This window comes from Symphalangus syndactylus, chromosome 7, assembly GCF_028878055.3.
Source record: "Symphalangus syndactylus isolate Jambi chromosome 7, NHGRI_mSymSyn1-v2.1_pri, whole genome shotgun sequence".
In the NCBI taxonomy this organism is placed as follows: Eukaryota; Metazoa; Chordata; class Mammalia; order Primates; family Hylobatidae; genus Symphalangus; species Symphalangus syndactylus.
Genome location: NC_072429.2, coordinates 69,912,324 through 69,936,664, shown reverse-complemented (window position 1 = coordinate 69,936,664; position 24,341 = coordinate 69,912,324). Strand labels below are relative to the sequence as shown.

General features: G+C 44.7%; 1 protein-coding gene across 16 annotated transcripts in view; it reads left to right on the top strand.

Annotated features, from left to right (window-relative positions):
- The window catches only part of SPIDR (scaffold protein involved in DNA repair), a 522,838-nt gene that overhangs the window by 489,864 nt on the left and 8,633 nt on the right, over positions 1-24,341 (top strand). For 11 of the 16 annotated variants that reach the window (XM_063643327.1, XM_055286480.2, XM_055286481.2 and 8 more), the window contains 3 exons: positions 9,397-9,607; positions 10,225-10,377; positions 24,191-24,284. In XM_063643327.1, coding sequence (XP_063499397.1) covers positions 9,397-9,607; positions 10,225-10,377; positions 24,191-24,284 — 458 coding nt within the window. The remainder of the gene's footprint in view (positions 1-9,396; positions 9,608-10,224; positions 10,378-24,190; positions 24,285-24,341) is intronic. The other 5 variants (XR_010121893.1, XR_010121891.1, XR_010121892.1 and 2 more) reach the window with 1 other exon arrangement.

Genomic DNA, 24,341 nt, shown 5'->3' with positions numbered 1-24,341 from the left:
AATATGTTTCATAACTTCTAGTCAAGTTCTTCATGAATTGCATATATACGAGTATCATTAAATCAGTGTTATCACAAGCATGTTAAATCAACTTCTCTTCCTTCTGCATCAGGAGTAGTGGGCAGACTGTTTCTGTAAAGAGCCAGGTAGTCAATATTTTAGGCTTCTTGGGTTGTATGGTTTTCATAGCAACTACTCAGCTCCACCTTGCAGTGCAAAAGCAGCCATGTTGTCATTCACAAATGAATGAGCAGGGCTGTGTTTCAGAAACCTTTATTTACAGACACCAAAATTTGAATTTAACTTAATTTTTACTTGTCACAAAATATTCTTATGGTTTTTTAGCCATTTAAAAATGTAAGAACCTTGAATAAACATAAAAACCATACTTAGCTGACAGGCCACACATAAGCAGGGGGAAGGCTGGATTAGCCCACAGGCCATGGTTTGCTGACGTTCTTCAGGTGCTGAGCATGGCTGGAGGACACAGGAACTGTGACGCAGAAAGAAAAACAACCCGAGTGTCTCCTGGTGTCCCGTAGGTTGTACTGAATGCGCAGTGCGGTGTGTGTCAGGGAGAGGAGACGGGGAGGGCCATCTACTGACGGCCACCGAGTAGGGTTCAAGCTTGTTACCTAAGGATGCCATAGTGCTGCGCAAGAACACAGCGCTGATACATATGATCATCATATGAAAGTACCTTAAGGCTGTATCTCAATTTAATTTTTACATTTCAGATGTAAGGAGTGTGCTTTAGGTGATATGCTAGTAACTGTCAATTGTGTTTCCTTCTCTGCAGAAAGTGTGTGTGTGTTTCTGCAGCTTAACCTGTGAATTAGCTAGTGCTTGCCAGCGCATAGAGTGTTTCCCACAGAAAGGAAATCAGAGGGCTGAGTTGTGAATATAAATGAACCACATTTAGCTCTTTATTTTTTTATTATCAATACTTCCCCACCTTTAATTTCTGTGAGAGATTTTTCAGATTTTCAAACCATTCTCATGTACATATCATTTTATGTCAGCAGAGATAGTGTCACTGTTCCTAATTCCAAATGGAGAAGACCAAGGCTAGGCCTGGTTATCTGCTGTCTCTGATACACACAACCAAACCCTGGTGGAGCCTGGTGTGGGTTTCCTGACTGTTACTCAGCCCAGTGTCCCCTGGTGCCTCCTGGCTCCACGGTCCCTCAGTTACCTGGTGCCCTGGGGGTGGAGCAGGGACACAACACACCCCCACCCCCAACCACATGCTGGCTGACCTTGTGCAGATACTTCACCGCGTTGTCTCATGTCCTTGTCTGTCAAATGGGTGTAACATTCTCTCACCATATTGGATTGTTCTAGGATGAATTTAGGAGTTTTGAAATACCCTTTTTCCTTTGTTTTCTCTTCATCTGTTCCCCTTTTCATCATTTGACAGCTGATCAGTGCCTCTCATGAAGAAATGGAGAATGATTGACATGAGTCCCTCAGTGGTGCTCCCTGTGAGCCCCCCAGTGTCCGGCTCAGCAGATAGGAGGATAGGGCTCCCAGCAAGGACGAGGCAGGGCACATGCTATGTCCCATACTTTCCAAGCCTGAAGAGACCTAAGACTGACTTCACGCTCCTCTGCCCACCTTGAGAAGGGTCAGTGTGTGTGGGGACGCCCCTGGCATCTGGCACATTCCTGCTCTTCTGGGTCATGGGCCAGGCAGTGGCTCTCTGTGCAGGTGCTGTTCACCCATAGGGAGAATGCTGTCCTCAGAGCAGCCACGTGGCAGTTGCAGCTAACACTCCTGCCCATGGCCCTCTGGCTGAGACCGAGGTTGAAAGTAAAGAAAGCAGGTGTCAAAATGCTTGCAACAAAGCCAGTTGGAGGGGAACTCTGGGGCAGAGAAAGACCAAGAGTGAAGCAGGTCATCCACCTTGCCCTGTGAAGGGGTCCTCCCTCAGGGAGGTAGAGAAGATAATGTTAATCCCCTCCTATCCAAGAAACAGGCTTCCACCAGTGCAAGTGCAGCTTTCAGTGAGCATGGCTTCCAATGGGCATGTGTGCCTAGGAATCAGTGGTCCTATAGCCACGAAACAGGCAAAGACCTGGAACCCAGTGGAACAGGTTCCATGATCCACTGAAATTCTATCTGTCTCCTGTAGTCTGCTTTTATGTGTAAGAGAATCACCAGAAACCAGCTCTCTCAAGAAGGAATAGAAATAAGCTGACTCCTGGGGCCAGTCCATAGTTAAGCCAGTGGCCTGCATCCTTGGCAGTTAAGGTTGACTTTCAGAATGGCACTATGAGTCATTGCTGGAACTCGAGTCATAAAAACAGACCCAGACTAGGTGTAGTGGCTCACGCCTGTCATCCTAGCACTTTGGGAGGCTGAGGCTAGAGGATCTTTTGAGGCCAGGAGTTCCAGACCAGCCTGGGCAACAAAGCACGACCCCGTCTCTACAAAAAAATAAAAAATTAGCCAGGCATGGTGCTGCATGCCTGTCATCTCAGCTACTTGGGAGGCTGACATGGGAGGATCCCTTGAGCCCAGGAGGTTGCTGCAGTGAGCTATGATTGCACCACTGCACTCCAGCCTGGGTGACAGAGTGAGACCCTGTCTCAAAAAAAAAAACAGATTCAGTTGTATTTCCGTTACACTAATAGACTAAGTCATGAAGGTGAAAAAGATAGTTTTCGTATTTAACTTTTATTTTGTAATAATTATAGTTTCACAGTAGATTACAAAGAAATATACCAGGGGGTCTGGTGCACCCCTCCACCCCCATGTCAATATCCCACACCCACAGTAACCACAGTAAAAACCAAAACCAGCCGGGCACAGTGGCTCACACCTGTAATCCCAGAACTTTGGGAGGCCAAAGCGGGCGGATCACGAGGTCAGGAGATCAAGACTATCCTGGCTAACATGGTGAAACCCCGTCTCTACTAAAAATACCAAAAAATTAGCCAGGGATGGTGGCAGGCACCTGTATTCCCAGCTACTTGGGAGGCTGAGGCAAGAGAATGGTCTGAACCTGGGAGGCGGAGCTTGCAGTGAGCCAAGACCACGCCACTGCACTCCAGCCTGGGCAACAGAGTGAGACTCCGTCTCAACAACAACAAAAAAAAAACCAAGAAACTGACACAAGCACAATCCATGGAGCATATTCAGGTTTCAGCAGCCACGCGTGCACTCTGTGTGTTTGTGTGTGGTGTGTATGCGTGCGCTTCCGTGCAGTTGTGTCACGTGTACAGCCTTGCATCACTGTCACTGCAGTCAGAATCCTCTGCTGTGCCATCACCACCAATTCCCGTGTTCACCTTTGTAGCCACGTTGATCCTTTTTTCATCCCTAGCGCTGGCAACCACTCACATGTTCTCTGTCATTATAATTATGTTGTCTTATGGTTGTTACATGAATAGAACCATGCAGTATTTATCTGTATTAGTTTCCTAGGATTACCATATAAAGTTCCAAAAATTAGATAGCTTAAAACAATAGAAATGTATTCTCTCAAACTTCCGGAGGCCAGAAGTCTGAAATCTTAGCAGTGGCCAGGCACAGTGCCTCACACCTGTAATCTCAGCACTTTGGGAGGCTGAGGCAGGAGGATCACTTGAGGCCAGGAGCCTGAGACCACTTTGGCCAACATAGTGAGGCTCCATCTCTATTTAAATTTTTTTTTTAGGCCCAGTGCTGTGGCTCACACCTGTAATACCAGCACTTTGGGAGGCCAAGGCAGGTAGATCATCTGAGGTCAGGAGTTGGAGATCAGCCTGTCCAACATGGTAAAACCCCATCTCTACTATAACTACAAAAAATTAGCTGGGTATGGTGGTACACGCCTGTAGTCCCAGCTACTCGGGAGGCTGAGGCAGGAGAATCGCTTGAACCTGGGAGGCGGAGGTTGAGTGAGCCAAGATCGCTCCATTGCACTCCAGCCTGGATGACAGAGTGAGACTCTGTCTCAAAAAAAAAAAAAAAAAAAAAAAATTCATTAAAGAAATACAAGGTGTCGGCTAACAGTATTATCTAGAGATTCATCCAAAGGACTAATAATGTTGAACATCTTTTCATGTGTTTACTTGCCATCCATATGTCCTCTTTGTTCACATCTTTTGCCCATTGTCTAATTGGATTGCTTGTTTGTTGGTTTATTGTTGAGTCTTTTAAGTTATTTCTATTTTTTAAATACAAAACCTTTGTCAGATACAGGATTTACAAATATTTTCTCAAGATCTCTAAATTCTATTTTCATCCTTTTAATGATTTTTTTAACATAGTAGAAGTTTTTAATTTTGATGCGGTCAGATTTACCAAATTTTTCTCTTACAGATCACAGTTTTGTTGTCAAGTCTAAGAGAAGTCAAGTCTCCATGCCTAGTCATAGGTCCCAAAGTTATTCTTTTGTGTTCTTTTCCAGAAGACTTAATTTTACACCTTACCTTCCAAGTCCATGATGCATTTGGAGTTGGGTTTTGTATAAGGTGCGTGGTTTAGGTCAAGGTTAATTTTTTCACCTTTGGATATCCATTATTCCAGCACCATTTGTTGATATATCATCCTTCCTCCATTAAATTGCTGTGGCACCTTTGTCAAAAATTAATTGGGCATATTTGTGTGGGAAAGATCTATTTTTTCCTGATAAATTTGCATTAGTAATATTTTTGCCTTATTACTAGCATTATAGATGTCTATATCATCTATGCTTAAATACTTTCCCTGGGCTAGGCATGGTGGCTTACGCCTGTAGTCCCAGCACTTAGGGAGGCCGAGGCAGGTGGATCAGCTGAGGTCAGGAGTTCGAGACCAGCCTGGCCAATATGGTGAAACCCCATCTCTACAAAAATACAAAAATTAGCTGGGCATGATGGCAGGTGCCTGTAATCCCAGCTACCCGGGAGTCTGAGGCTGGAGAATCACTTGAACCTGGGAGGCGGAGGTTGCAGTGAGCCGAGATTGTGCCACTGCACTCCAGCCTGGGCAACAGAGCGAGACTCCGTCTCAAAAAAAAAAAAAAAACAAAACTTTTCCTGATTACATAGGGCTATAAAAAATTTTACTAGACTTTTTTCTTTTAGAGCAGTTTTAGGTTCACAGCGAAATTGAGAGGAAGGTACAGAGATTTTCCATACACCTTCTACTCCCACACATGCACAGCCTCCCCATTATCAACATCCCTACCAGGACGACACATTGCTTACCACTAATGAACCTGCATTGACACATCGTACTCACCCAGGGTCCACAGTTTACATGAGGGTTCACTCTTGGTGGTGTAATTTTATGGGTTTGCACAAATATGTAATGACATGTATCTACAATCATAGTATCATATGGAGCAGTTTTAGTGACCTAAAAATCTGCTCCACGTGTTTAGTCCTCCTCCCCCTGGCAAACATTCTTATTTTTACCATCTCCATAGTTTTGCCTTTTCAGAATATTGTATAAAGTTGGAATCTTAGAGTCTGTAGCCTTTCAGACGGACTTCTTTCACTTAATAATATGCATTTAAGTTTCTGTGACTTCATGGCTAGATAGCTCGTTTCCTTTCGAGCGCTGAATAATGTTCCATTGTCTGCATGTACCACATAGTTCAGTTTAGTTATTCATTCATCTACTGAACGACATCTTGGTTGTTTCCAGGTTTTGGCAATTATGAATAAGAAGAATTTTTTTTTTTTTTTTTGAGATGGAGTATCACTCTGTTGCCCAGGTTGGAATGCAATGATGCAATCTTGGCTCACGGCAACCTCTGCTTCCCGGGTTCAAGAGATTTTCTTGCCTCAGCCTCTCGAGTAGCTGGGATTACAGGCATCTGCCACTACACCCGGCTAATTTTTGTTTTTGTTTTTTGAGACGGAGCCTCTCTCTGTCGCCCAGGCTGGAGTGCAGTGGCACAACCTCGGCTCAATGCGACCTCCACCTCCCAGGTTCAAGCAATTCTCCTGTCTCCACCTCCCGAGTAGCTGGAATTACAGGCATGCGCCACCACGCCAGCTACTTTTTGTATTTTTAGTAGAGACAGGGTTTCACAATGTTGGCCAGGCTGGTCTCAAACTCCTGACCTCAGGTGATTCACCCGCCTCTGCCTCCCAAAGTGCTGGGATTATAGGCGTAAGCCACGGCGCCCAGCCTAATTTTGGTATTTTTAGTAGAGATGGGGTTTTACCATGTTGGCCAGGCTGGTCTCGAACTCCTGACCTCAAGTGATCCACCCGCCTTGGCCTCCCAAAGTGCTGGGATTACAGGCGTGAGCCACCATGCCCAGCCAGAGAAGAAATCTATTTTTAATAAGCTTTTAGCAATGTAGTGGTAGTACTGCTTTAATTAGTTACTGATGTCTTTTTACAGATAATTTTATTGTTACTGACTTTGTTCACAACCCCAATAGTAGGATAATTTTACAGTTAATTTAAAAGGAGATTAGAACATTTTGGTATATTAATAGATTGAAAGAGAGACCACGGGCCAAATCCAGAGTATTTACAAAAGCATCTAAAATTTTTGGACATTTTCAGAACTTCCAACCTCAGATAATCTTATAGAAATCTTTGCCCTTCCTGAAATATTCACCAATTTTTTTTTTTTTTTTTTTTTTTTTTGAGATGCCCTGTCAGGCTGGAGTGCAGTGGTATGATCTCAGCACACTGCAACCTCCACCTACTGGGTTCAAGCAATTCTCATGCCTCAGCCTCCAGAGGAGCTGGGATTACAGGCGTGCACCATCATGCCTAGCTAATTTTTATATTTTTAGTAGAGACAGGGTTTCACCATGTTGGCCAGGCTGCTGTCGAACTCCTGACCTCAACTGATCCACTGACCTCAACTGCCTTGGCCTCCCAAAATGCTGGGATTACCACGCCTGGCCAGAGAAGAAATCTATTTTTAATAAAATTTTAGCAGTGTAGTGGTAGTACTGCTTTAATTAGTTACTGATGTGTTTTTACAGATGATTTGATTGTTACTGACTTTGTTCATAACCCCAATAGTAGAGATAATTTCATAGTTAATTTCAAAGGAGATTAGAACATTTTAGTTCATTAATAGATTGAAAGAGAGACCACTGGCCAAATCCAAAGTATTTACAAAGAGCATATAAAATCTTTGGAGGTTGTCAGAACTCCCACCCACAGATAACCTTATAGAAATCTTTGCCCTTCCTGAAATATTCACCATTTTTTTATTTTTATTTTTATTTTTTTTATTTTTATTTATTTTATTTATTTTATTTTTTTTTTTTTTTGAGATGGAGTTTCGCTCTTGTTGCCCAGGCTGGAGTGCAATGGTGCAATCTCAGCTCACCGCAACCTTTGCCTCCCAGGTTCAAGCAATTCTCCTTCCTCAGCCTTCTGAGTAGCTAGGATTACAGCCATGTGCCACCACTCCTGGCTAATTCTGTGTTTTTAGTAGAGACGGGGTTTTTCCATGTTGGTCAGGCTGGTCTTGAACTCCCGACCTCAGGTAATCCGCCTGCCTCGGCCTCCCAAAGTGCTGAGATTACAGGTGTGAGCCACCATGCCTGGCCCACTAATTTTTTTAATTTTTTTTTTTTTTTTTGAGAAGGCGGTCTTGTTCTGTCATCTGGGCTGTAGTGCAGTGGTACCATCACAGCTCACTGCAACGTTGACTTCTTGGGCCCAAGCAATTCTCCTACCTCAGCCACCCAAGTAGCTGGGACTACAGGCACTCGCCACCACACCCAGCTTTATTTTATTTTTTGTAGAGATGGGGTCTCACTATATTGTTCCAGCTGGTCTCAAACTCCTGGGCTCAAGTAATCCTCCCGCCTCAGCCTCCCAAATTGCTGGGATTACAGGTGTGAGCCACCACACCCAGCCCACTTATTAAATATCAGTATGGACCAATGAATTCATCTTTTATTCAGCAAGTTGTATCTATTACTGTATTCATTTTGATGCTCAATTTTACCATATTTAAGCTGGTTCCTGTGTCCTTTGGACACATGCCCATCATTCTTTGAATACCTCCTTATTTTCTGACACAGTAAGATGTGTCAAACTCATCTTTTGCTTTCTGTGCTCTGGAATCAGCCATCTTTTCAAGAAGCTCTGGTTGATTTTAATGGAGAATGGTTTTTTGGTTTTTGGTTTTTTTATTTTTAGTTTTAGTTTTTCAGAGATGGCATCTTGCTGTGTTCACTACGCTGGAATGCAGTGGCTATTCACAGGCATGATCTTGGTGCACCACAGCCTCAAACTCCTGAGCTCAAGCGATCCTCTCACCTTAGCCTCCCAAGTAGCTGAGACTGCTCCTGAGTCACTTGTGCCACTGTGCCTGGTTAAGAATGTTACTTAGAAGCCAAGATCCGGGTTCTAGGTGGGCTTCCTGCTATTGGGATATCATTGACTCTCTGCCCTCTCAGTGAACAGAGGAAGGAAATGTGTGTGTATATTCATCCACATACACACACAACTATATCTACTTCTATATTTCTATCTAAAATCATTATTTCATACCAGTACTTCCAACTCTAGAGCATTACCACAGAATTTATTCTAAGTTTTCCTATTTCTCTATGTATAACTCGCTTCTCCAACAGTAAGAAGCTTGGCTTCATTTTCCTCAATATTACTTATTCATACTTCCTGTATGTATTCAACCTCCTGACAATGTAGGCCACCTCCTTCACCCCAACCCTCAGCTACGCACCACACAAGTGACCTTCTCTGCCCAGTCCTGTTAAGCAGCCATGTGGAATCCCCAGCCTGACCACACCGTCTGTGCCAGCAACACCAGCTGAACCTCCAACTGGCCACATCCTCAGGCCCTGGCCCTGCTGACCATCCTTGGCCCCATTTGCGTCTACTGAATCCTAAGCCCTGACCAAAAGGAAAGGGCAGAATACCAGTTTAATGGAACTTGGATATTACAAGTTTTGAAGATAAGAAAAAAATGAAAAAATATAGAAGGAAAGAAGAAAATAATAAAACCTGTTGCAGATGCAACAAATATGCGACACCAGCTTTATACCAAGGCCCTGTACAAAGTGAGGGCAAGTAAGATCTGTTCCTAACCCTCAGGAAACTTACAGCTGCCCGGAAAGAATAGTATGTATGTACTACACAGGAAACAATGTTGTCATTAACATTCTAAGTATATAAACAGAGGACCAGGAGGAAAAGAACAATGGATTCAGCCTGAGGATGTCGGTGGACAAATGGAATGCTGCCAGGGAAGGGTGGCCTGTTCCCAGCCAAGGAAGCCTTTAACCAGGTGCAAAGTCGAGGCACCCAGGGCACATGGGGCTAGTGACCAAGATGTGCAAAGTCTAGTGTATGTTTTAAAGTGTTTTTGAAATAATATCTTAAATTGTTAGTATATGTATAACTTCTGCTTTTAAATGCTTTTAAAACATTTTTTGGTATAATAATTAATCTTTATTGTGTCTTCAAATTGTAGCCGAAGAGTCTGCTTCTTCTGGAGCAAAGGGAGATCTGGTTGCTAGTGACCGATGTCACTCTGCAAACGAAGGAGGAGAGTGACCCCAGGCTCCCCAAAACCCTGCTGGTCTATGTGGCCCCCTTGTGTGTGCTGGGCTCTGAAGTCCTGGAGGCACTGGCTGGGGCTGCCCCTCACAGCCTCTTCTTCAAGGACGCTCTCCGTGACCAGGGTGTGCTTGCTTCTCCACAGCTTTGATGCAGGGGCGACTGATCGGTGCCCATAGAATAGCTCTTGTGGCCTCTGGATGCGTCCATATTGCTTGGACGCTGCCGGCACCTTCACGGAGCCCATCACAGACATGGCCCATGTACCAGCCTCCAGCCTTCACTGACCCTGTAGCGGCCACCTGGGCAGAATCAGCTCCATGGAGATGCTATGCTCACTCCAGAATTGTCTGCTAGTGGCACCCCCGTACTGCTGCAGAATCCACAAACAAACCAAAAGCTAGAATATTATAAATGCATATACTTAGATCAGCCAGCCCCTTTTTCCAGGGATCAAACTAAAATCCTGCCTAAACTCTCTTTTTTAATTTTTATTGAGTCATAATTCACATACCACATAATTTACCCTTTGTGGATTGACTTGAATCTCACATTTGAGTGCTTTTTTAGCTTAGCTCACGGGGTTCAGGAGTGCGCACACACAATGAATGTGCTGCTGGACACAGTCCCATAACTGCACCTTCACCTGCATGACTCGAGGGGTAGCAAAGGAGACTGCCATTATGGGCACAATTCACTTTTTCTTCAAGGCTTCAATAACCTGAAGTGTCTCTGTCGGCAGGTCGGATTGTTTGTGCTGAACGGACTGTTCTCTTGCTTCAGAAGCCCCTTTTGAGTGTGGTCTCTGGTGCAAGTTCCTGTGAGCTGCCTGGCCCGGTGATGCTCGACAACCTGGACTCTGCCACACCTGTCAACTCCATCTGCAGTGTTCAAGGTAGGCAGCTGTCTCACAGGAATTGGTGTTTATACTTCCTTAACTATTATACTTTATATTCATTTATTCAACAAGTATTTGTGGAGCACCCACTAAGTTCCAGACACTGGATACGTAAAGAACAAAAGCAGAAATTGTTGTTGGTATCAGACTCGAGTCTGCACAGAAGGATGTGAATCAGATGAACACAGACAGGCCTATCCTCAGGCTCTGAGTGCTCTAGCCGCTGATACCTGGGCCCACGTCTTAGTGGGGAACTCAGGGAAGGCTTCCCAAAAACAGGAGCCTCAAGCTGAGCTCTGAAGCATAGATGAGACTACTTAGGTCAGGGTTGGAGCAGGAGGAACATTCCTGGGAAGAGAGCAGGACTTCGTAAGGCCAATGGCATGAGAAAGCTGGTGAGCAGGGGTGTCCAGGAAGAGGCAGGACAGGCAGCCAGATGGAGGTGGGACCAAGCTGAGGCTGGTGGTGTCAGGAGTGTGCTCTATCATTGGTACAGGCGGCCTGGTCTGATGTCCTCCCTGCAGAGCAGAGTGGAGGGACTGGGTGGCAGAGGTAGAGAAGGAAATCCAAGGGTGGACTTAGGGAAATTGTCAGGTTGAGCGATGAATTGGGCATAGATGGAGGCAGAAGACATATCTGACGACCTCCAAGCTCCTGGCTCGGTTGAGGTGACAGTGGTGCTGTTCATTAAGTAGGATGTGGCAGGCAAAGTCAGCTTTGAGGGGACCCTCTCAGTTCTGTCGGGAGAGTTTGCGTGTTTTGCGTACATCTGAGATGTTTCAGCAGCTGGTTAGATATGTGAGTCTGGAGCTGAAAATAGCATTATTATTTTCTCTTTTTTAACTGTATAAAACTTAATAATAAAAGTCATACATGTCTAGTGGAACTAGTGAAAAATAAGAGAAAGTTAACAGCCCACCCTTTGTCCCCGGCTTCCTGCCTGCGCTGGCGCATCCAGGAGACACAGCTGCCCACCTTGAGAGGGTGTGTGTGCTTGCAAGTCAAATGATTTACTGCACATTATTCTGCCACTTGCTTCCCTCTAGCAGGGATGTCTTGTCCAGGTGGGGAGAGAGGTCCAACTCAAGAGTTTAATAGTCGCATAGCATCCCCTCATATGAATAAACTCTTCTTCCACTCATGGACATCCAGGATCTCTCATATTTTTGCAATTATTAAACAAGGCTATAATAAACATTCTTGGACATCAATCCCTACTGATTTCTGTAAAGGAGGATTTCAGCGGTTTGGGGTTCATGGACTTTTTAAACAACTTTATTGAGCTATAACTCAGTAATACCCTATAATTCACTGCTTTAAAGTGTTTTCAGTATTCACAGAATTGTGCAAACTCACTACAATCTAATTTTAGAACAAAAACCCATACCCGTTATCATTCACGCCCCGTTACCACCCACCCTCCCACACCCTAGTCTTAGGAAACCACCAGTCTACTGTTTGCTTCTATGAATTTGCCTGTTCTGTTTTTTTGGGAGTTTTGTTGTTTTTGTTTTTGTTTTTGTTTTGAGATGGAGTCTCGCTCTGTCACCTAGGCTGGAGTGCAGTGGTGTGATCTCTGCTCACTGCAACCTCCACCTCCCGGGATCAAGCAATTTTCCTGCCTCAGCCTTCCAAGTAGCTGGGATTACAGGCGTACACCACCATGCCTGGCTAATTTTTTTTATTTTTAGTAGAGACAAGGTTTCACCATGTTGGCCAGGCTGGTCTCGAACTCCTGACCTCAGGTGATCTCCTCTCCTCGGCCTCCCAAAATGCTGGGATTACAGGTGTGAGCCACTGCACCCGGCCTATTCTGGACATTTCATGTTAACTGGAATAATATTTAGGCTGGTGCAAAAATAATTGTGGTTTTTGCCATCAAAAGTGATGGAAGGAGCCGCGATTACTTTTGCACAAACCTAACATACTATGTGATCTTTCATGATTAGCATCTTTCAATTAGCGTAATGTTTTCAAGATTCATCCACAATGCAGTGTGTATGTCTTTTATGGCATAATAACATTTCATCGTACAGATATGCCACATTTTGTTTATCCTTTCCTCAGTTGATGGACATTTCATTTGGGTTGTTTCTACTTTTTGGCTACTATGAATAAAGCTGCTATGAATATTCATGGACAAGGTTTCCTGTTTTGAAATTTGGGGTATGAATCCAGGACTGGGGTATGAATCCTAGTCATATGGTAACCCTGCATTTAACCTTTTTGAAGAACGCCAGTGTTTTCCAAAGTGGCTACACTAGGGGTTTGTGCATCTCTTTTTTGTTTTGTTTTTGTTGTTTTTGTTTTTGTTTTTGGAGACAGAGTCTCAGTCTGTCACCCAGGCTGGAGTACAATGGCATGATCTCAGCACACTGCAACCTCTGTCTACTGGGTTCAAGAGAATCTCCTGCCTCAGCCTCCCAAGTAGCTGGGACTACAGGCGTGCACCACCACACCTGGCTACTTTTTGTATTTTTAACAGAGATTTTGCCATGTTGGCCAGGCTGGTCTTGAACTCCTGACCTCAGGTGATCCACCCACCTCGGCCTCCCAAAGTTCTGGAATTACAGGTATGAACCACCGCACCCAGCTGGTTCAAAGCATATCAAAATTCAGACTTGCGAGCGTAATGTCTAAGATGGCTGGTGTTCCTCACCCTTACCTGTAGCTAGTTCCTGACTTTTTATAATTGATGAACAGAAAACTCTTGTGATTGCATTGTTGCTTTCACATCCTTTTCACTGTGTTGAGGCCATTTGGATTTTCTCTTCTGTGCATCTCCTTTTGGGGTTAATGCTGATTCATAACTGCAGTTGTGGGGTGATGGGTCATATGAGGCCTCCATTTTCTCATCTGTAAAATAGGGCTAATGGAATCAGCCTCAAAACACGGTTGAGAATTAAATGAGATAATGCTCAGGAGGCTTTGGGGGCTTTGAAGCTCTGAGTCCAGTGGAGAAAACAGACATCTCAGTACTGGTACCAGGAGTCAGGAAGGGAGGGATGTCTGAGGGCTGCAGCCACTGACTGCAGTGGGTGGGTGGCCTTAGGACTGTCAGGATTTGTCAAGTAGAGTTGGGCAAGGCTGTAAGAGCAGGTGGAAGGGCACATGGAAAACCCACAGAAGTGCTGGGAGCAGTTATAAGCCCTCCCAAGTGATGGGAGAGGGGCAGGGACCAAGAAGGGCAGCAGGGGAGCCAGCTGCTTGCATATTGCTCTACTTTCCCTGGCCATGTGGAGATTATATGGTCAGATTTTTTAATGAAGAAATTCTGGCCGGGCGCGGTGGCTCACGCTTGTAATCCCAGCACTTTGGGAGGCCGAGGCGGGTGGATCACGAGAGATAGAGACCACGGTGAAACCCCGTCTCTACTAAAAATAAAAAAAAAATTAGCCGGGTGTGGTGGCGGGCGCCTGTAGTCCCAGCTACTTGGAGAGGCTGAGGCAGGAGAATGGCGTGAACCCGGGAGGCGGAGCTTGCAGTGAGCCGAGATTGCGCCACTGCACTCCAGCCTGGGCGACAGAGCGAGACTCCGTCTCAAAAAAAAAAGAAATTCTGCAGCCCCACAGACTATGATGTAAAGCAGGGAGAGATGATTGGCAGGAAGAAGTAAGAAGGGCGGAGGGTCTGCAGAGGTGGAGCAGACTGCCTGGCCCATGTGAGCCAGCGTGGAGCTGCTCTTTGGTGTACAGCAGCACTGTGCCCCTGAGCAGACCAGCTACAGGGACAGGGCACATGGTGCAGAGGGGTGCAGCCTCGTCCCTGGGGCGCATGTGCTATTTGTGTGCCTTTGGCAGTGACCCATCACTCACTTCCAGGGCTTCCTGGTCTCCAGGCACATGTATAAGGACATCCCTTCCGCCTTCATTCTCTTCATTGGTTGCTACCTGTTCTTCTCCCACCCCCTCAGCTCTCCCAGAGGCCAGGATTAGTCAGGGGCTCAGGGAGAACATCCCGCAGTGAAGGTCTCAGCTCTGAGTCTGAAAGTCACTGCCATGCCACAAACCAGTTAGGCTGCACGGGACCCTGTTATTTTATGACCAGAAGAATCGCCACCACCCATAGCAGTGTCTCATGAGAAAATATGTACCTGAAGAACCCCAAGGAGGGTTTCCCTAACCCATTCCTAACTACGGCCAGTGAGTGCCACAGGTGCACACAGAGGCAGATCCTCACCTTTCGTGCCCGTGGCAGTAGGCCTGCCTGTTGGTACACTGAGGGAACTTTGCTCTAGGTGGTCAGATGCAGCCTCATGTGACGTAGTGCAGTGACCTCCCTGTTGGGCATTAGCTGTGTTGGCAGCAGCTGGGAACACTGATGAGGCTCAGCCATCCTTAGGCCCCACCTCACTCAAACTGAACCTTCAAATGGGTGTTGAAAACTAAATATGTGTAATATAATCAATAGGTAGTTTGATCTGTCACAAAGCTCTGTTCCTGGTAGCAAATTTAGGCGTTCTAGAGATCAGCAGTTCAGACTCTTAAGCACCTAACCACTGGAAGGAGAGCAGCACAAGATGCCATTCCTAACACTCAGCTGCTGCCTTCAGACCTCTGTGGGCTTTGCTGAGTATAACACCTTTCTAAAATGAGAGCAGCCCTGGGGCACACGCTGTTGGCACCCTCCTTAATCAAAAACAGCTGCACAGGTCCAAGCCTAGTGTCCATATGCCGGACACATTGAAGGACTCTAGAGGCTGGAGTTCCCTGTGTCCAGTCCACCCAAGCCACATTTCAAAGCTTGTAGCCGGGATCTGTGCTTTTATTCCAAGGTTTGAATGGACAGTAATAGTGGAGGCATGCACTATTAAAGCTACGTGCTTGCCTCCATGTGCAGTAGAGAAGGCATCATATCAGTCACGTACAGAGACCACACACACATTTGTCCTTTGCTCATCCAGTGCTCTTCCCAACTAAAAGCAAAGAAGCAAGATTTCTAAACAGGGGGGAAACATGCTCCGATTGGTTCATGTATTTTGCATGTATTAAGATGAAAAGTGTTTTTTTTTTCTGTGCCCTCATTTTATAAATTGGTGGGATCAACGTTTCTGACTAAGCCAGTTGTATTTAGACAGTTTTTCCTTCTCAAATTCACTTAAGAAATATGCTTAAACTACTTATCTTTGGCTCTTTTTTTTTTTTTTTTTTTTTTTTTTCATTTTTCTGTACCTCATTGGAGGCAAGGGCTCCTTTTTATTTTACTTTTTTTTAACATGTGCACTAGTCAGGAAGATGAATTACTATCCTCATGGTTTAAGTCACCTTTCATTTTTTCATTGCACATTGCTAAAACTTTATTTTATAAAGTGTAAAACACAGTAAGACATTCAGACATTACCTATAAACTTCGTTTTCTTTTAGAGAAATATTGAAGAATAGAAATATGGTCTTGGCCAAGCAATGGCAGGATTCTTTTTTTTTCCCCCTCAACTTTTAAGTTCTGGGGTACATGTGCAGGACGTGCAGGTTTGTTAAATAGGTAAATGTGTGCCATGGTGCACAGATCAACCCATCACCCAGGTATTAAACCCAGCATACATTAGCTATTCTTGATGCTCTCCCTTCCCCTACCCAGGGCTCCTTCTAAATAGAGAAAAGTTGGAAACCCCCACAGGTCTTCCCTGTGAGAGAGCTGTGGGTGAATACTGAGGTGAGGTGGTGAGCAGGAAGGGAGTAGGTACTGGGGGAGGTGGCCTGCATGGCACAGAGATAGCACTAAACACAGGCACCATTGGTTTGCCAATGAGAAGTTCTGGGCCTCTCATGTCAGTTAATAAATGTCCTAGGAACCTAAAGTCACTTTAGTGGCCTGAACAGGGAGGCAGCCCTGCCATCCTAAGCTTCATAGAAAGGATATAAGTACCAGGCTGGGCGCGGTGGTTCATGCCTGTAATGCCAGCACTTTAGGAGGCCGAGGTGGGCGGATCACGAGGTCAGAAGATCGAGACCATCCTGGCTAACACAGTGAAACCCTGTGTCTACTAAAAATACAAAAAAAATTAGCTGGGCATGGTAGCAGGCACCTGTAGTCCCAGCTACTCGGGAGACTGAGGCAGGAGAATGGCATGAACCCGGGAGGCAGAGCTTGCAGTGAGCTGAGATCACACCACTGCACTCCAGCCTGGGTGACAGAGTGAGACTCCGTCTCAAAAAAAAAAAAAAAGAAAAGATATAAGCACCAGTTGTGTCTGACCAGTCTGATTACAGCCAGCATTGCCAGCAGCTGGGAATTTGCCTTCTCCAAGCAGCTACAGCTGGCCCAGGCACTGGGCTAACAAGGGGTGAGTGCCCTAGGAGCCAGGCTGGAGGGACCAGGGGTTCCTACACCTGGGAAAGCCAAGGAAGCCAGAGTCAATGCTCCTCACACCCAGGGAAGCCAGGGCCCCCACATCTCCCACAGTCAAGGAAACCAGGGAAGCCAAGGCCCCCACATCTCCCACAGTCAACCCGCACTCAAGGAACCCAATGCTCCTTACATTTACAGGAGCCAGGGCTCCCATGCCCCCCCACACCCAGGGGAGCCAGCATTCTCTGTTTGTGTTATACAGTTCTGTTGGTTTTGACAGATGTATAATACCATGTACTACCATTACTATTAGTGTATCATACAGAATAATTTCACCACCCTAAAAATCCTGTGCCCTGGCTCTTCATCCCTCCCTCCCCACTAACTACTGGCAGCCACTCTTCTTTGTACTGTCTCTGTAGTTTGGCCTTCTCCAGAATGTCATATAGTTGGAATCATGCGGTATGCAGCCTTTTCAGATTAGCTTATTTCACTTAGCAATATGCATTTAAGGTTCCTCCACATCTTTTCATGGCTTGATAGCTCATTTCTTTTTAGCACTGAATAGTATTCCATTGCATGGATGTACCACAGTTTTCTGGTTTGCTTCCAAGTTTTGGCAATTATTAATGAGGCTGCAATAGACATGTGTGAAGGTTTTTGTGTGGGCATAAGTTTTCAACTCGTGGGTAAATACCAAGAAATATGATTGCTGGATCATATGTTTAGTTTTGGAAGTAACTGCTAAGCTGTCTTCCAAAGTTGGCTGTATCATTTTGTATTCCCACCAGCAATGAATAAGAGCTCCTCTTGATCCACATCCTCACCAGCATTTGGTGTTACTAGTGTTTTGGATTTTTGCCATTCTAATAGATGTGTAGTAGTATCCCATTGCTGCTTCAATTTGCAATTCCTTGATGACGTATGACATTGAGCATCTTTTCATATGGTTATTTGTCAACCTCTTTAATGATTTGTCTGTTCAAATCATTTGCTCATTTTTTAAGTGGGTTGTTCATTTTCTTATTGTTGAGTTTTAAGTGTTAACAGTCCTTGATCAGATGTGTCTTTTGCAGATATTTTTCCCAGTTCATGGCTTGTCTTTTCATACTTTTTTTTTCTTTTTTCTCTGTTGCCCAGGCTGGAGTGCAGTGGTGCAGTCTTGGCTCACTGCAACTTCCACCCCCCAGGTTCAAGCAATTCTCCTCCCTTATCCTCCTGAGTAGCTGGGATTACAGGTGCCTGCCACCATGCCCAGCTAGTTTTTGTATGTTTAGTAGAGACTGGGTTTCACCATGTTGGCCAGGCTGGTCTTGAACTCCTGACCTCAGGTGATCCACTCACCTAGGCCTCCCAAACTGCTGGGATTACAGTCATGAGCCACCGCTTCTGGCCCTTTTCATACTCTTAATAGTCTTTTTACAAACCATAAGTTTTAATTTTAATGAGGTCTCACATCAGTTGTTTCTTTCACGAATTGCATTTCTGGTGTCACATCTAAAAACTCATTGTCAGACCCATGATCATCTAGATTTTCTCCTGTTTTCTTTCTAGGAGTTTTGTGTTTTACCTTTAAGCCTATGATCCATTTTGAATTATTTTTTGTAAAAGATGGAAGATCTATGTCTAGATTCATTTTTTTGCCTGTGGAAATCTAGTTGTTCTGGCACCATTTGTTGAAAAGACTGTTCTTTCTCCATTGAAATGTCTTTGTTCCCTTGTCAAAGATCAGGTGACTATATTTATGAGGGTCTGTGTTCCCTTGATCTATTTGTTCTTTTGCTACCAGTACACCATCTTAATTATTGAAACTTTTTTTTTTTTGAGACAGTCTTGCTCAGTTGCCCAGGCTGGAGTGCAGTGGCGCGATCTTGGCTCACTGCAAGCTCCGCCTCCCGGGTTCACGCCATTCTCCTGCTTCAGCCTCCCGAGTAGCTGGGACTACAGGCGCCCACCACCACGCCCGGCTAATTTTTTTTTGTATTTTTAGGAGAGACGGGGTTTCACCATGTTAGCCAGGATGGTCTCAATCTCCTGACCTCGTGATCCACCCACTTTGGCCTCCCAAAGTGCTGGGATTACAGGCGTGAGCCACCGCGCCCGGCCAATTACTACGACTTTTAAGTCTTGAAGTCAGGTACTGTCAGTTTTCCAGCTTTGTTCTTGTTCTTCAATATTGTCTTGGCTATTCTAGGTCATTTTGCCTCTCCATATAAACTTTAGAATCAATTTGTTGATATCCACAAAATAACCTGATGAAATTTTGATTGGGATAGTGTTGAGTGTGTAGATTAGGTGGGGAAAAAATGACATGTTAATACTAGAGCCTTCTTATTCATGAACATGGAATATCTTTGCATTTATTTATATCTTCTTTGATATCTTTCAGAAGAGTTTTTTAGTTTTCCTCATACAGATCTTGTACATATTTTGTAGATTTATACCTAAGTATTTCATTTATTTTGTTGCTATTGTAAATAGTATTGTTTTTAATTTCAAATTCCAATCGTTCATTGTGTTTCATAGGAAAACAATTAACTTTTTGATATTAACCCTGCAACTTTGCTGTAATCACTTAGTGGTTTTTTGTTGTTTCTTTGAGATTTTCTCCATAGAAAACTGGGTCATCTGTGAACAGTTTTCTTTCTTTCTTCTCAATCTATGTATCTTTTATTTTATTTTCTTGTCTTACTGCATTACCTAGGACTATCTGTACCATGTAGAATAGCAGTAGTGGGAACATCCTTGCCCTGTTCTTAATCTTAAGGGTTAACCATGTACTTTCTGATTATGATGTTAGCCAGAGGGGTTTTGTTGTTCCGTTTGCTGGAGATAATATCACTGTGGAAGAAAATAATATTAGCTCTCCTTCCCTTCTTTTATTACACTCTTCCATCTACCTACCTTTGCATCTGCACTTTATATTGTTAAGATTGGTAACATTCTGTTGTATAACTATAATTAAGCTTTGCACACATTTTCTACAGATTGATTCTCAAAGATGAAAATCAATGAATGGCATTTATGTTATTATGATTATACAAGTTGAGTATCCCATATCCGAAATGCTTGGAACCAGAAGTGTTTTGGATTCCTTACTGGTTTTTTCATCCTTTTTTTTTTTTTTGAGATGGGGTCTTGCTGTATTGTCCAGGCTGCTCTCAAACTCCTGGGCATATTTTGGTTTTAATATTTTTAAGACAGGATCATCCAGGCTGGAGTGCATTGGTGTGATCATAGCTTACTGCAACCTTGAACTCTTGAGCTAAAGTAATACTCCCACGTCAGCCTCCCAAGTAGCTAGGACTACTGGGATGGCACACACCACCATGCCCAGTAAATTTTTGTTGTTGTTGTTGTTGTTGTTGTTGTTGTTGTTGTTGAGACAGAGTTTCACTGTGTTGCCCAGGCTGCTGTCAAACTCCTGACCTCAAATGATCCCCCGGCCTTGGCCTTCCAAAGTGCTGGGATTACGGGTGTGAGCCATTGTGGCTAGCCATGTGTCTTTATATAAACAACATATAGTTGGTTCTTGTTTTTTGTTCACTCTAATAGTCTCTGTCATTTAATTTGTGTATTGAGACCATTCTCATTTTAAGTGATTATTCATATAACTGAGATAATATCAACTGTGTTTATAACTATTTTCTATTCATTGCCCCACTTGTTTCTTTTTTTGTCTTCCACTCTTTCTGCCTATTCTCATTTTTATTGAACATTATGATTCCATTTTCTCTTTTCTTTCAAAACATCAATTATACTTTTTTTTTTTTTTTTTTTTTTTTTTTGGAGAAGGAGTCTCGCTTTGTCGCCCAGGCTGGAGTGCAGTGGCGCGATCTCAGCTCACTGCAAGCCCCGCCTCCCGGGTTCACGCCATTCTTCTCCCTCAGCCTCCTGAGTAGCTGGGACTACAGGCACCCGCCACCATGCCCGGCTAATTTTTAGTATTTTTAGTAGAGACAGGGTTTCACTATGTTAGCCAGGATGGTCTCGATTTCCTGACCTCACGATCCTCCCGCCTTGGCCTCCCAAAGTGCTGAGATTACAGGCGTGAGCCACCATGCCCAGCCCAATTATACTTATTTTTAAGTTTTTCTGGTGGTTACCCTGGAGTTTGCAATACGCTTTACAGCCAATCAAGTCCACTTTCAAATAACACTGTCCTGCTTCACAGGTAATGCAGGTACCTTATATCAGAGTGTTCCTGATTTCTTTTTTTTTTTCTTTCCCATCCCTTGTAACACTCCTGTTATGCATTTCACTTACTCAAAAGGTATAATCATTGATTACATTATTATTATTTAAGTAAACTATTATCTTTTCTATCAATTTAGAATTAGAAATGTAAAAGATTTTATTTTACCTTCATTTATTCCTTCTCTAATATTCTTCCTTTCTTTATATAGATTCAAGTTTCTGACATTTCATTTTCCTCATATCTCGCCATTTTCATGTAGCATTCCCTGTGGGCCTCTTCTGCTTCCAGGCCTGTTCTACAGCTGCCCTGCAGGCCCGCATGTAGGGCTCAAGATTTGTAAACAGACTTATCACAGAGGCAGGGCTGAGTGCTGCCAGATCCTTTAATGAGAACCAGTCAACTGGGCATTAAGAGAAAACAAACCCCCAGCTGCAAAATAACAAAGCTTATCCAAGCCTCACATGCAGGAATGTCCATAGCAAGGTAGCAGCTAGGCAGTGACCTACTCCTACACAGTCCTCAGCCTGCACACCCGCCAGCCACAGGCCTGCCCACCTCCATCAAATCCAGGCAAGGCTGGAGTCCTCACTACTGTTTGGCAATAGCAGTTGCCCCCATCTCAGCACCTCAGCCTTGCTCTGTTCTGCCCTGCCCTGGTCCAGAAGATCTCAGTGATGACGTGTCCTCTGCATGGCTCCAAGGGGACCCCTTCACATCTGCAGAGAGTTGGTGCTAGGGCTTGGGCAGCTCTCTCAGCAGCTGAACCAGCTGAGCATCTGGGTCTCAGATGGCTGAGTACTGAACATTTTCTCTGAGTAGAGTTTAAAAGGACCCTGAATATATTCCGAGCATGGAACAGTCACTCACTGAGAGCTGGCAGCATCCCTCTGTCCATCCAGGTCTCAGTGACGGGGTGAGGGGGAGGCACTCACTCCTTGCTGGTGTCACAAGGCCTCCTCGTCTCTGTTCTCCCTGAGTGGCAGCTCTGGGGTGTGCGGAAATGTTTCTCTGCTATGTCTTCTGGGGTGAAGTCGTTTGGCAGTGCTGGTTTTCCCTCCCTCACTCTGCTCACCACCTCTCTGTCCACCACTCACTAGCGATGGGACCTGGTGCAGGGCTGCAGGAAGGGATGCAGCAGGTTCACATCTCTGTGGAAAGAGGGGTGAAGTCCTGTCTAAACCCAGGCTCCAGCTTCTAAATAGAAGACTTATGAGCCCTGACTTCTTTCCATCAGGAAATAGGGAGGAAGAGGGTATAGCAGAGTTCAAGTTACTGAAGAAATGTGTGCACCAGGCGTGATGAGTGCCAGACCCACCCATCCTGAGGACGCTTTGAAAGGACCTTTTTAAAAAGATGTGTTTGTAACTCAGCAATACACCTTTCCCAAACCTAATTATAAGACATTTCTGCACATACGACAAGCAAAGTAAAGACTTAATGGCAAACTGCTGGCAAGTTCATGAGTATGGTGTCCTCAACCCTGATGTAAACTGTCTTTTTCTTTCTGATGCTCATTTAAGTGAATGTCTTTTGTTTTTGTTTTTTTGAGACAGAGTCTCTCTCTGTCACCAGGCTTGAGTATAGTGGCGTGATCTCGGCTCACTGCAACCTCTGCCTCCTGGGTTCAAGCGATTCTCCTGCCTCAGCCTCCCAAGGAGCTGGGACTACAGGCGCGTGCCACCACACCCGGCTAATTTTTTATTTTTAGTAGAGACAGAGTTTCACCATGTTGGCCAGGATGGTCACGATCTCTTGACCTCGTGATCCTCCCACCTCGGCTGCCCAAAGTGCTGGGATTACAGGCATGAGCCACTGTGCCCGGCCTTAAGTGAATGTTTAATCATACACTTCCCAGCCATCTCTTGAAATTTATTTAGGGTTGCCAGAAAAGATTTCCACAATGGCTTATGGACCTCAGATGAAATGTATTTCCTCAACTCTTGCCTTATTCTCTAATTAGAAGGAAACTGCTTAATCCCATATAAATGTAAATGCTATTAACACCCATGGATATCCTAGGATAAAAAGGAACTTTGGCTGGTAGCAGTCTACTTTTTATTAAGGTAGCAGTCATTTACCAAGCACCAGTAAACCAGTGAGTGGGTCTTTGGTGGGCCTGCAGGCCCTGGGCAGGAGCCAGGCCACGGTGCCAGATGTGCTCTGGGGCTTGGGGATGCAGCCGCTCCTTTCTCCCCTTGCACCTCCTCATGCGCCTGCCTGTTGTGAATTAGTCAACACTGCTTTCCAGCTGCATTATGAGCCTTTGTTGACTTTGCTTTTCATCCCTTTGACCCACTTTGACAATGTCATTAGCTAGGGCAGCCTTTTCAAAATCAAGATCTATTATTTTCATTTTTAAAAAGTCATTCAAGTATGCATTGCATGAATGCACTTTAATAAACCAAGCCTACTCATTCTCATACTTCTGATTTATCCTCTAAAGATAAATTTTCTCCCAATGCTTGTTTTAGTGGGTAATGAAATTTTTTGCACCAAGAGTGGAAAGGAAGACCCTTCTATTTTTCTAGAAACTCAGATTTTACTTTTTCTTCAAACATCTAATTTCACCACTTTTCAACAAGGACATCTGCGATTTGGTGATGTATCTAGATGATATCTACAATGCTTCACATCCAAGAAAATCAGACTATCTGAATCCCCAGCAAGCAGTGACCAACTGTGCTCGCCCTGCCTCAGCCCTGCCATGGTGTGCAGAGTCTGTGTGGCCCGCCCTGGTTGTCTTGTGGAACCCCCTCACTCCCTTCCTCAGGAAGCCTTCCATGACCCTCTGGGATGCTCACAGGTGTCTCTGACACACGTCTCAGGTGTCTTTTCCATTTGTCAATTTACCATTTATTTCATCTTTTTATTTGGGAGCGGGGACAGGGTCTTGCCCTGTCACCCAGGCTGGAGTGCAGTGGCATAATCATAACTCAAACACTCATCACTGTTAAGAGTCTATATATTATTACTGTGCTACAGAAAAAGCACAGACCTAAATATGCAATATGGGGAATGTTTGAGGGACTGAGGGCCGGCTCAGCTGTGGCGATGTAACTACCTATGCATCTGGAAAAATATCCCAACGAAAATACTTCAGTTAGGTGGTAATATGCAGGCAAGTTTTAAAACGTACTTCTTATTGTTATAATTTTTCTTTGTACAATAAGTAGAAATTATAAAAATCTGAGGAACATGTATATAAACTCACAAGTAAGGCAAAAATCACGAGGCCCCTCATGTTGTCCTCTGCGTGTGGAGAAGCAGAGGAGTCAGAGAGGGCAGAGCCGCCTCTGAGGTGGGCTTTCCTTCTCTTGGGCCTAGGCACTGTGGTTGGCGTAGACGAGAGCACTGCTTTCTCATGGCCTGTGTGTGACATGTGTGGCAACGGGAGATTGGAACAGAGGCTGGAAGACAGGTAAGGGGACAGGGGCTGTCCTGAAAGCCCTAGAACCGAAAGGGCACAGAAGCAACC